Raw genomic sequence first — 13262 nt, 5'->3', positions numbered from 1 at the left:
GCTCCTGCTGCCAATCCACCCGCCTCAAAGGGCCAGGCACTCTAATGGGAGATGCCCCCCTACCTTGATGACCTCTGGCTTTGGGTCCTGAAGGTGCAGCAGCAGCGTCACCAGACCATTCAGGATCTGCTCAAAGAAGGCGTCCTCACAACTCCCGGCACTGAACTTGGTCAGGTTCCCAAAGAGGACGATGGACGACCGTCGGAGTTCATGGTTCTCCTGTGGGCGAAGCAGAACCGTGGGGTAGGGGCCGGGAAGAGCCCCGATTCTCAGACCCCCATCTCCCCATAAGTCAAGACAGGGAAGGCCTCCTGTCTCCTTCCTGGGAATATGACCCATCAACTGGAAAAGGACGTAGACCCTTTATATGCTCTGCAGACAGCTCAATCGCACTTGGATAACAACTTTTTGTATGCGAAGTCAAAGGCTTTTATGGCCAGCATCCATAGTTCTATGTTCTAGAAAAGTTTATTCCTGACGTTTCGCTGGCATCTGTGGCTGCTGGCATCTTCAGAGAATGCTGGCATGGAAGTGAGTGGGGTATGTGTGTGCGTGTGTGCGCATGCACACACACACACACACACACACACACACACACACACTGTGTGTGACTCTAGGTATGTTTTGTATGTTTCTACTTATAGCTTGTATGTGCTTTTATCATCATTTTTTCTGATCTTTGCAAGTCACCTTGAGAAAGAAAGGAAGGAAGGAAGGACTGAAGTTTTGGGAAGTATTGCACTATGACCAAGGAAAAGAAGAGGGAAAATCACGCCCCAATCCAAGCTTCTTCCTCTGCCCTCCCGGGGTATCAAGCATACTCTTTATTGTCCTCTACATGGATCTGCCTTCCTTCTCAGAAATAGCCCTCCTCTCAGTTGGAAGAATTCAGCAATCTCTCTCTCCCTCCTCATACAGGATTCCCTACAAACAAATTCAGCTGTCTTCCTTCATTGAAAGGTCCCATTTGCTCCGACTTAATCACAACCTTTGTAAGTTGACAAATAACCCTCGTGATTCAGCTAACATCCTTTGAGCAAGATTCTCCTGCCCAGTCTCTACCCCATTTCCCTCCTCTCTCCACTTTCTTTGGAAAGATGGTGAGATTAAAGATCATCTTCTTTTACCTCAACTGTTCATTAGCTTTAGTTAGGATGTAGCCTCTCTGCACAAGTAGATTCAAGCCATTAGTAAACTTTTGTTTTAAACTGCATGCTATTTGTGTTTGTCGTTTCAGAGTCAGTCTCAGTTCTCAGAGAAGCATCCTTAGACATCTCTGTTACTCTGGAGATTTAAAGCGAGACCCTAACAGCCTTAGGCTTTGATATTTCTGATAGTTAAATATTTTTGTGTCCTGAACAAAGGCAGAAGCCTTAGGAAACTTGAACTGCCCACATAGCCTTTGCTGTGGGGCACATGTCCGCCACCTCCTCCCCACAAGCTGGACCTGGTTTGCCCTGCAGCAGGGGGTCCCTGGGGTCCACTCCACCTACCCCATTGTGCCCTTCCCCACACCACCTTCTGCCCTATACATGCCAGCATGGCCAACGCCACCAGTGCCCCTTTGTGCCCTCTCCACTGCCCACCTAGAGAGGGCACTGCCCTTTCCCTTCCATCACCCTGCCTGCCCCTTACGCTGTCAAAGAACGGCCGGATGCGGATGGCAATGTGGAGCAGCATGGAGCGGACGTCCCTCTCCTCAACGAAGGCCAGGAGCTTGGAGAGGCTGGACATGACTTCCAGGGCGACGGCGTGGTGGGGGTCATCCTTGTCGTCCATGCCGTTCATCATGGAGGCCAGGAGCTGGGCCCCGTGCTTCCTCACCTGGAGGGCAGACGGAGCACCAATGGGGGACAGTCAGTGTCAATTGGGGGGCTTTCTGCAAGACCCCATCCCTCCCCAGAGATGTCTGGTGGACTTTAATTCACCTACCCAACTCCCTCAAAGACCAGGGCGTTGGCACTGAGCAAAGTGGACGCCACAGGGCAAGGCCACTGCTCTCCAACTTGGACATCTGTATGTCTTTAGCCAAAGCCCTGCTGGACATGAGAAGCAGGAGGAACATGTAAATGGAGGGAGGGCAGAAACAAGTGATGGAGAAAACAGAGCAGAGTAGGTGCAGCTTTAGATAAGGAGCAGGCAGCGAAGCCAGCCAGAGAAAATGCAAAGTACTGTATCGATGCAGGAAAAATGAAATGCACGAATAAAGGATGGGTGACATCTGGCTTGAAAGCAAGAAATGTAAAAGGGATCACAGGATCATGGTAGACCACAAGCTAAACATGAGTTGACTGTGATGCAGCAACCAAAAATGCCAATGCAATTCTAGGCTGCATCTCCAGGAGTATAGTGTGCCAATCAAGGGGCATACTAGTGCCATTCTCTTCGGCTTTGGTCAGACCACACCTGCAATAATATTGTGCCGTATTCTGGGCACCACTGTTCTAGAAGGCCATTGATAAGCTGGAACCTGTCCAGAGATGGGCAACCAAGATGATATAAGGTCTGGAAACCATGCTTTGTAAGGAACAACTGAGAGAGTTGGGTAGGTGAAACTTGGAGAAGTCTGAGAGGTGACATGATGCAGCCATCTTTACTTAAAAGCAACCATTTCCAACTTTGGACCCCCAGGTGTTTTGAACTTCAACTCCCAGAAGCCCCAGCCAGCTTGGTGATCAGTCAAGAATTCTGGGAGCTGAAGTGCAAAACATCTGGAGGACCAAAGTTTTCGAGCCACTGACCTAGAAGGATCTCATGCAGACGAGGGATCCAGCTTATTTTCTGTTGCTCTAGATATGCTAAAACAAGAGATTCCACCTAAAGACTAGGAAGAACTCTTTCATGCAAGAGCTGTTTGACGGCAGAACAGTCTGCCTTAGATGGTGGCCAACTATCCCTCTTAGAATCATAGAGTCGGAAGAGACCCCAAAAAGGGCCATCCAGTCTAACCCCATTCTGCCATGCAGGAACTCTCAATCAAAGCATATCCTTTGGAGACCTTTAAACAGATTGGACAAGCATCTGCTTTAGCTTTGGATTCCTGCAATGGCAGGTCAGACTGGATGGCCACTGGGGTTCCTCTCAAATGTATAGTTCTCTGATTCTAAACTGCGGCCAACATTTTTCTGCCAAGAGAGAAGCCTGCAGCGCAAACTCTACCTAGGAATCTCTAGATCCTCCAGTGCAACTCTACAAGAAGTTAATCATAGAGTTGTGCTGGAGAACCTAATGTTTTTAGAAAAAAGGGGGAGAAAGCTTCCTGGAGGCAGGTGCTGGTCATTTTGTTGCTGGACAAAGCCAGAAGTGCACCAGGGAAGACATGGTCACTGTGGCTGGAGATGTTAGTGGCCTGCAGCTACCAAGCAGCCTGTGCCCGCCCCCCCCCCCCAGAGACCACCCTCCAAAAGCATCCCTCCCACCCTAAAGGCTGCAGGGAGACACACAGCTGGCAGACCTGGAGACCAGGACAGTCTCAGCCAACGCATGTTGCGCATAGTGCATTGCCAGCGCCACTGACGGCTTCCCCTCGGCCCTCACCTTCTCTGGCGATCCTGAGGCGATGTTGCCCAGCCCGCGGAGAGCCAGCATGCGCACGAGGGTGCAAGGGTCCCTCTGCCGGGCGGTCATGCTGTCCATGATGGACTCCAGGAGAATCAGGTCATTCACTACATTGCTGCTGAGGAGCTGCAAGAGAGGAGGTGCAACAGTTGGGACGATGACAAAGGGACACATATATGCGGGGAGCTGATGGTGGTTTTCAGAAGGTGTCACTTTTGTGGCTTTCATTATTTGCGGTTTTGATTAAGATGTTCTCTCTAGGAATCTCTGGGTCCTCCAGCGCAACTCTGCCAGAAGTTAACCATAGAGAGTTGTGCTGCAGAACCCAGAAGCTCCAAGAAAAAACACTTCTCTAGGCATCTGAAGGTCCTCAAGCATGATTCTATAGCCAACCTCTGAGAGACGTTGACTAAAGAGTTGCACTGGAGGAGCTGGAGATTCCTAGAGAGGTGTTCTCTTTTTTTTCCAAATTCAGGGGGTCCTTTTCCCCTAGCCACAGAGAATGTAGAGTGGTAGCCACAGCTGGGGGGCAGCTGGAATCGGGGGGTTGTATCTCAAGCCGCCGCACGCACACACCCCAACTTCCAGACAGGAAGGCCAAGTCCCCTCTGGCCACCAATTCTCCGGAGTGGCTGTGGCACAGAGTTATCTGTGGGCCATTCCAAGGTGGCGCAGCCCCACAAGAGAGAAAATGATGGCCCGCTGTTTGCCCAAGCACTGAGGTGGTCGCTTCCAGCAGGTCTTCTCCACAAAGAGGCCCCTCGACTTTCTGAGGTTGAACCAGGAGGGGCTGGGACCCCCACAGCCACACCTATATCCTTGGCAGCCCCCTAACCAGCTTGCCTCTGTCTTGGGCAGGACTGTGAGCGAAGGGAAGAGAACAGAACAGTCCAGAATACCTCAGTGCCTTTCCAAGGGAGAAGAGGGGAGATGGAGGCACCCCTTCCTCCTCCTCCTGCTCTTCCTCAGTGATGCTATTTCCCTCCCCTCTGCAACTGAGGGGGGATCTGGGCCGGGGTCCAGCTGTATGGCTCCCCACCCGCCCTTCCCACAGCCAAGCGGTGGCCTTAATCCCTGGCTGCTCCATCAGCTGAGACTTTAAGAGGGGCTTTACGAGTAGAGATTGAGCATGGCGGCTGCCGTGGCAGAGGCTGTGGTGGGAGTGGGAGGTTTCTTTTGGAACAAAGGCTGCCTGGATTCCCTCCTCCCTGGGCTAGGAGGTGGCAAGATGGCCAACAAAGGGGTCGCCATGTGTCCTGGGTGGCAGGAAGGGGGTCTGAATGTCTGGTTACCTCTTTCGGCTGGACTTCCCTGAATGGGGCACGGGATTAATAATGGGGAGGGGAAGAAAAGGAAAGGCACCTCACTCCCCCAAAGGGCCCATAATGAAGCACATGCCTCACTCGGGGGACGGGCCAGGTGATGGGGGTCTTGGAACCATCCCCAAAGATTGGGGTCCCCTCCAGCCTTTCAGACTGTTCTGGGAGCCACGGCACAGAAATTAGCTACTTCAATAAATGACACATGGAACGTAACAGGACCAAAACCTTCACGCACGGATCCCAATCTAAACACTTTGTTCCCTTGCAGTTTTCTTCCATTGCTTAAGTCAACACACAAAATGTTGATGATATCAGAAACACCGGGAGATTTGGGTAATGGCAAGGGAAGGAACAGTGAAGGAAGCAAGGGAAGTAATAGTGCCACTCTATTCTGCTCTGGTCAGGCTCCAACTGGAATAATCCTGTGTTTAATTCTGGGCAAAACAATTCAAAAAGGACATTGAGAAACTGGAGCCATGTGTCCAAAGGAGGGAGACTAAAATAGTGAAGGGTCTGGAAACCATGAGGAATGGTTTAGGGAGCTGGGTATGTTTAGCCTGGAGAAGAGACCATTAAGGGGTGATATGATAGCCCTGTTTAAGTTTTTGAAGGGATGTCACATTGCGGAGGGAGCAAGCTTCTTTTCTGCTGCTCAAGAATAGGACCTGGAGCAATGGATGCAAGCTCCAGGAAAAGAGATTCCACTTAAATGTTAGGAAGAACATCCTGACAGTAAGAGCTGTTTGACAGTGGAACATACTTCTTCCTCAGAAATTGTGGTGGAGTCTCCTTCCTTGGAGGTCTTTAAACAGAAGCTGGATGGTCATCTGTCAATGGGGATGCTTTAATTGTGAGTTCCTGCATGGCAGAATGGGGTCTCTTCCAACTCTATGATTCTATGGAAGCAAGCAGCCCCTTTCTTCCTCAGCCCTGGGCCTTCTTGGTCTGTGAGCTGCCCAGAGCCATTGTTCCGGCCAAACCAACCAGGGATAATCTGGGCATCAGGAAGAATTTTCCTAACAATAAGAGCTCTTTGATAGTGGAATACACTCCCTCAGTGGAGAGCAGTGGAGTCTCCTTCATTGGAGGTTTTGAAACAGAGACTGGATGGACATCTGTCCCAGGGAGGGCTTTGTTTGTGTGTTCCTGCATGGCAGAATGGGGCTGGACTGGATGGCTCCTTGGGGTCTCCATGATTCTGTGATTCCCCCTCAGGCTGCAGACAGGTGTAGGTGGGATGAGAGGCAGAATGGCCAACTCTAGAAAGGTTTGAAAGCTCTTGTGGAGAAGCCAGGATTCTGTCTCCTGGTTTTGGGTGGGTTTCCCTCTGCTTTGCATAAGTCCCAAGGGCTCCTCCTCGCTGCCCTGGCAGAGGCACACAGACATTCCCCCAAGAACCCCCAACTCACCTCCGCAAAGAAGGCCGTGGTGGTCACTCGCTGGCTGTCATAGAGGCTGTTGAGCATCGGGGAAAGGCTCTTCACGATCGGGGAGAGTTTGGGCCCCGCATGCTTCGCCATGGCACTGGAGAAACAAGGGCAACATGAGCACAGAGAGTTTGAGAGAGAGCAGGACAGCAGAAAACAAAGAGGTCAAAATCCTGCCTCAATGAGACAGAGCTTAACATGGGTTACAAGGCTAGGTTACAAGGCAATTGCACAAGGCCATCTTGATTGTGAATGGTAAGACTGGATTTTCAACCCAAATTATCTACATGTGCAACAGCAAACCAGGTACATCAATGGACAATGCACAACTATGCATGGTGGCACTTCAGAGGAAGCTCAGCTTCTGCAATGTTCACACACATTGCACACATACAGAGAGATTTGCCTCACTGATCCAGTTCTTGAGGAGCTGGAGGTGGCCTGTTGTCCCATCATCCAATGCCAATCTTGCACCAGGAGAGGGGGTTCCCTGGCCGCCATGAGAGGGCAAGTGTACGGGAAATGGGTGCTGCCTGGGTGGATTCCAACCCACATCCCACCAACGCTTAGGGTCTGGAAAACCACTGCATCCTGAACTCCACTTCCACACCAAGAGAGGGGCCACCTCAATGGCTGCCACTGGCAGACTCAGAAGTGTCAGCCTATGGACCTCAACACTTGGTCTGGTCAGACCTCTGAGGGTCCACCTGTTCCCTTCTTCAGGGGCTCGCTTGGACGCAGGAAGCTGGACTGGACTGAGGCACCAAGAGGGTCCACAGGCCAGACTGGTCTGGCCCAGGCTTCAAAAGGTTCACTCTCTTAGCGCAAGATAGGTCAAGAACTGCCACTGGCAGGGCAAGAGTGGACAGAAGACCTTGTCCAAAGAGCCCCAAGTGTTCAGGGGAGAAAAGGGAGAGGGGACACACATGGATGAAGGAAGCTGGACTGGCGGGAGGGACCCAGAGGGGTCACAGACCAGACTGGAGTAGCCCAGGCTTCAAAAGGCTCACTCTCTTGGCCAATAGGACCACTGCTGGCTGGATGATGAGGGACAGAAGCCCTGGCCTGAGCAGCCCCAAGGAATCCTGGGAAATGGGGAAAGTTCAGAGGAGACAAGGGAGAAGAATTCCCCAACCCAGAGATCAGAGCCAACCTTGTCCAAAAAGAAATGGGGCCAAGGCCTAAGGTGGCCCAAGGGCGATTCGGGAGCCCTGCTGTGGCCAGAGATAATGCGGCCAAAGCCCCAGTGGACAACACAAGGGCCAGTTCCCTCGCTTGGCTTACCTGGCCAGAAGGGCTACTCCGTCGTGGTGCCTTTCCATGCTCCGGAGCCACTCCCAGCCCTCCGCCTCGGCCACAGCCCGGACCACCTCTTCGCTGCCCCCCTGGGTCAGCATGGCCTTCAGGGTCTCCACTGCAGAACTAGAGAGGGGACAGATATGAAAAGGCCACCTGGCTCCATCGAGAGGGGCTAAGTCCCCCAACTATGGGGCAAGAGGTGCAAGGAGGCCTGTGAGGGCAACGTCGGAGGGAGGGCGGAGGGGAAGCGCAGCAGCCATAACTCATGGCTCCTTCGCACCCGGAGCAGCCCCTCTTTGAGCGGCAGCCGAGACACACCGGCTGAGTAGCTAAGAGGGCCAGAGCCGCTTGAAGGAGGGCTCCAAGGCCTTAACGTTTTATAGGGGGATTATGGTGCGGCGAGCAAGCCCGACATCTGGGAAAGATACATTACCCTGTCACAGCAAATCCAAAATATTAGGAAGGGATAATATTTGGGGGTCTCTAAAGCAGGAAACAGGCTCTCTCTCTCCCTCACACAAACACACACAGACACATGTGTGCCCAAGGAAGGAATGGGTTGCAAAAAGAGGCCCTATTTAGTCAAAGAGGAGCAGGGGTGCGTTTTGAAGGACTTGCAACACACAGACACACACACAGGCCCTTCCAACACAACCTTGCACAGATTCCTCACAAGTCACAGAATCATAGGACTTTATCACACAGGACAAATTTAAACTGGAAACAACCCACATTTGGGGGTTGTTTTTCAGATGACGTTCAGGGTTAACATGAACAGAAAGTGGAAAAAAGCCACATTTGCGGGATGTTTTTCAGACAGCATGTGCGTGAAAGAGAAATAACGCAAAAATAACCCTAACGCGAAGTGGTCAAAACCAGTTCCTTTTTACTTTCACTAAATTCTGAAAGTACAAAGGAGCTTTCCGTTCGGATTATTTTCGCGTTATAATGAACAATCTCTGAGGAAGGTCAAGGAAGAAAGTGCAAAGGCAGGATTACTGTTGAATATAAAGAACACAAAAATAACGAGCATGGAGGATCTACACACATTCATCCTAGACAACGAGGAAATGGCCCTTGTGGTCTCTTCCAACCCTAGGATTCTATGACTAAAGGGAGACCCAAGATGGCCTCAGATGCCAGAAAGGAGCGCCAGTGTCCATGCTGGGTCCGGCTAACTGTCAAGCCTCCCAACTGCCGCAAAGTCTCCCCCTGCAAAATGCAAGGTCCTTCTCCCCTCCACTGTTCATTCTCACAATTACACACACACAATGGCTTTGCTCCTTGGCTTTGCTCACCTTCATTGTCACCTCTGAGACCTATGTTCCAGGTATTTCCAGCTCAAGGACCCCCACTTTGCCCCCCATCCCAGTTCCTTGCAACCCACCAGCCTCGATGGGAAAGGATGGAATCCAGACAGGAAGGGGCCTGCAGCGGTGTAAGCAAACCCACCTCCCAGGGAAAGCTGGAATTTCACAACTCAGCACTCTTCTCTCTTACACACACACACATACAACTTCCCCCTGACCCCCGATGCTGCTCACCCTCCTCTGCCGATTGTGAGCAAGACCAAAGTCATGACCCCCCCAGAAGGCTGGGAGACCCCCCAAAGGGTCCAGAAATGTCCCCCCCCCCCCCCATATCCCATACCCTTGCATCAGCAAGCAAAGACCTTTATATTCAGGCAGGTTTTCCAAACAGAAAGAAATGGCTTTTGAGAGAGAACTGTTTTGCTTTTATTGAACTCTTTAACTTTTTATCCTTTTTTGAGTGATGCATTTTAATTTTAAACGGTGAGTGGTTTAATTCTATTTTAGAGTTGACTTTTATATATCTTTAGCTCTATTGCTCTTGATTTAAATTGTAAGCCACCTTGAATCCAATTTTTGGGGGAAAGCAGGAGGTGGTAGTGATGAGAGTGATGATGATGATGATGATGATGATGATGGCAGCAGCCATGCCCACCCCTGCTGCTTCTGCTACTGCCCTTGGGCTCTATGCTCACAGCAAAGCTGCAAGGCCACAGAGCAGACAGACAGAAGGGACAGAAAATGGCACAGAACTGTTTGCAGAATACGAGGCTGTTAAGAGTTGGAAGGGACTGCAAGGGCCATCTACTCCAAACCCATTCTGCCATGCAGGAATCCACAACTAAAGCACCCCCAAAAGATGCCCATCCAATCTCTGTTTAAAGACCTCCAACGATGGAGCGCCCGCCACCCCTTGGGGCAGCCCATATTCCAACTTTTCGAGTCCTCATTACAGTCAAGACATTCTTCCTAACATTTAGGTGGAATTTTTGTTTTTTATCTTGAATCCATCGGTTCGTGTCCTTATCCTCGAGGAGCCCCTTTGTTCTTGACAGCAGTGAGAACTATAGGCTTTCAAGAGTGCAAAGCAGAGGGACAGCAGCCAAGCCATGCAAGAAAGACAAAGTTTATCCAAACATGATCCAATGCCAGGCACAAGACTGGCAAGAAGGGTCGAATCCAGGTGGAGGAATGAAGCAGAGAAGAAGCCCGACAAAAGGTGTCCAGGAATGGCACTTCTCTCCAGACTCTACAGGTCTAAGGGGTGGGGATGGGGCCAGACTTTGGTCCCAGGGGACCAAAGTTGCCTTTTCTCCCAGAAACCCCTCTCCCAAGGGTCATCTGCTGGAGCCACAGGAGAAAGACTAATAGAATCCTGGAGCTGGAAGAGACCCCAAGGGCCATCCAGTCCAACCCCATTCTGCCATGCAGGAACTCTCAATCAAAACAGCCCCCAAAAAGACAGCCATCCAGCCTCTGTTTAAAGACCTCCAAAAAGGAAACGTCACAATTCTGCATTGAGGGAGTGTGATCCACTGTCAAACAGCTGTTAACATCAAGAAGTCCTTACTAATGTTGAGCTGGAATCTCTTTTCCTGTAGTTTGAGTCCACTGCTCAGTATCCTATTCTCTGGAGCATCAGAAAATAAGCTTGCTCCCTCCTCAAAGTGACATCAAATACTTAAACAGGGCTATCATATCACCTCTTAACCATCTCTTTTCCAGGCTAAACATCCCCAGCTTCCTAAGTCTTTCTTAGACTGTACGCCATGGGCAGGTTTACTCTTATCTATTTTATTGTTTGTATGTACAGTGCTGTGCAAATCTACAGCACCATATAAAAAAGCATAATGTGGCATGGTTTCCAGACCCTTCACCATTTTAGTCACCATCCTTTGGACATGCTCCAGTTTCTCCACATCATTTTTGAATTGTGTCCAATTCTGGGCACCGCAATTTAAAAAGGATGCTGAGAAGCTGGAGTGTGTCCAGAGGAGGGCAACCAAAATGGTGAAGGGTCTGGAAACCATAAAGCCCTATGAGGAGCAACTTAGGGGGACCGATAAGAGAGAGTAGGGGGCTTAGGTGGCACAGACACACAAGGAATGGAGGAGCAGGGCCTTCTAAGAGCCCAGGAATGAGTGAGCAGATCCCGAACCAGGATTACAGAAGCCGCTTTGTGCAAAAATTGTGTCTTTGACTGTGTCTTCCTGCATGGCAGGGAGCTGGCCCTTGTGGCCTCTTCCAACTCTATGATCCTAAAAACCGTATCCTGGCCATCGTCCATTCTGCCTCCCTCCCCCCAAGTCTTTTTTTCCGGCAGCTTCATTTTGTTGTTGCTCTTGCCAACACAACTTGGAAGTCGGAAAACTTTGCCAACTGACAGGACATCAGCCAGCAATCTAGTACAGACCCTTGTAGAAATATTCACACACACACACACACACACACACACACACACACACACACACACACACACACACACAGAGAGACTTCACCACTTTTTGGAGTGTTGCAGCCTGCAATTTTGACATTTACTCCTGTGCTATGATTTAAAAAAATACTTTGCAATGCCACCGCACTGAGCATCCTGCCTGCATCAAGTGTTACACAAAGACAGTTACATCCATGCCAGAATCCTGCTGGAAAACAAGAAAAATGTGGAAAACTCAAAACAGGGGTGAGGGGAGGGGGTGCTGAATACTTCTGCAACCTATTCCATCCTCAATGCTGACTTTTCCCGTTTGCTTTGGTTAACGTTTGTGCCACAATGCTTAAAAAGCACCTTTGCCTTGTGTGTGTGTGTATTGAGAGGGAATGCCGTCAATTAAATGCAATCTCATTTGCAGGCAGGGATGTTGGAGAGGGGTGTGTGTGATTTGTGAATGCTTCTGCAAAGCACTTTAAGTAGATCCTGAGTGATCTCCTCTTGGCTAATTTGGGAGCTAAATGTCTTTTGTGTGGAGGAAAGACAGCTTTGAATGCTCATGCTTGTACACAGCCAGACGTTGGATCTGATTTTAATCCGAGAGAGTAGCGTATGCCTCCTCCCTTGCCTGCCTGTCTGTGCCAAGGCCCTGGGGCCGCCGCCGCCGCTCACCCCCAGCAGCAATTCCGTCAATTCCAGCAGTTTGGAAAGGCCTCCTCCGTAATCCAATCCGGCAGCCCCGCGAGCGGCCGGCACGGGCACCTCAGCGCCGTTGGAGGAATGCAAATGCAAACCACAAGCCAGGCTGCAGCAGGAAGAGCGATTTAATATTTCCTGATTTAGGGAGAGACGAGTGTGTGGAAAACGGGGGGCTTAATCCCACCCTCTACCCCCACGGAGGTCAGACCTGCCTTCATACCTCGTACGTTATGGGCCGTGGAGTATTATCCAACCATCATATTACACACACGAAGAGTGCTTGCGATTGTGTTTGTGAAAAGACAGGGCGGGGGATGCAGGGAGAACACACACACACATAGAATCAGTTCCACATGGAAGGTAAAGGAAGTGGTTCCATTGCACACACATCTCTCACAAACACACAGATACACACACAGGGCTCTTGCTACCAGCATCCGGTCAGCAGCCCGGTTATTCTGCTGCCCAGGTGCCCCATGCCCACCCTGCTGCCCGCATACCTGCAGGGATCCAGAGTCCGGAAGGGCTGCCCACCGCCGCGTCCTCCGGTGCTCTTCCTCTCTTTGGGCTGCAGGTTCTTGGGAGGATGGACGCCCACCGTACAGCTGACCCGAAGCAGGAGGGACACAAACAGCTCTGCATAGAGGCCCACAACCGCTGGCCCAGACTCCCGGACAGACACAATCTCATGCAAAGCGCATGTGGCCTGTAGAGTAGAGCAGACAAAGGAGACATGGAAAGGGGTCAAAAGGGATCCTCCATAACCATATCAGACAGGAGTCAGCAAATATCCTCTTCCCTTCCAGCCAGGGCTTGACTTCTTGGTCAGCAATGGGCAGCCGCAGTCACCCAGGAGTATGGAGCCAGGGGTCCCAAAAGACACAGTAAGGATTAAGCACTCAAGCATGGCCAATGGAAGGGCACACAGATCTGGAGGGGGGAGACTGCCTTTCCAATGCCACAGACAGGCCAAGAGCTCGTTGTCCACACAGGATGCGTGAGGGGCCAGCTCCCTGAGTCACAAGGGACCGGGCAGCAAACAACCCAGAAGGCAGGGCAGAGAAGGCAAACGGGGCTCCCTGCCAAATTTGCCTTCCCTTGACATTGCTCCCACCTCCCCAAGTCTCCGTCTCCAGAGGCCCCCCCCCCGATTGCCACTAGGGAGGATTACCCCCTCCTTTTGAGGCCTGGTCATCTTCTGCGTTGAGGTAGACTGCTT

The 13262-nt window shown here is 51.0% G+C and overlaps 1 protein-coding gene across 5 annotated transcripts in view; it reads right to left on the bottom strand.

Annotated features, from left to right (window-relative positions):
• The window catches only part of MROH1 (maestro heat like repeat family member 1), an 85060-nt gene that overhangs the window by 6053 nt on the left and 65745 nt on the right, over positions 1-13262 (bottom strand). For all 5 annotated transcript variants that reach the window (XM_089518165.1, XM_089518164.1, XM_089518167.1 and 2 more), the window contains 6 exons: positions 12544-12749; positions 7592-7729; positions 6290-6404; positions 3538-3684; positions 1636-1824; positions 64-219 (listed from right to left, as the gene is read on the bottom strand). In XM_089518165.1, the coding sequence (XP_089374291.1) occupies positions 64-219; positions 1636-1824; positions 3538-3684; positions 6290-6404; positions 7592-7729; positions 12544-12749 (951 nt within the window). The remainder of the gene's footprint in view (positions 1-63; positions 220-1635; positions 1825-3537; positions 3685-6289; positions 6405-7591; positions 7730-12543; positions 12750-13262) is intronic.

Source organism: Sceloporus occidentalis, unplaced genomic scaffold, assembly GCF_023333645.1.
Source record: "Sceloporus occidentalis isolate IW3139 unplaced genomic scaffold, rSceOcc1.0.p SCAF_3, whole genome shotgun sequence".
Lineage (NCBI taxonomy): Eukaryota > Metazoa > Chordata > Lepidosauria > Squamata > Phrynosomatidae > Sceloporus > Sceloporus occidentalis.
Note: the sequence above shows the minus strand (reverse complement) of the source record. Positions and strands in the feature narration are given on the sequence as shown.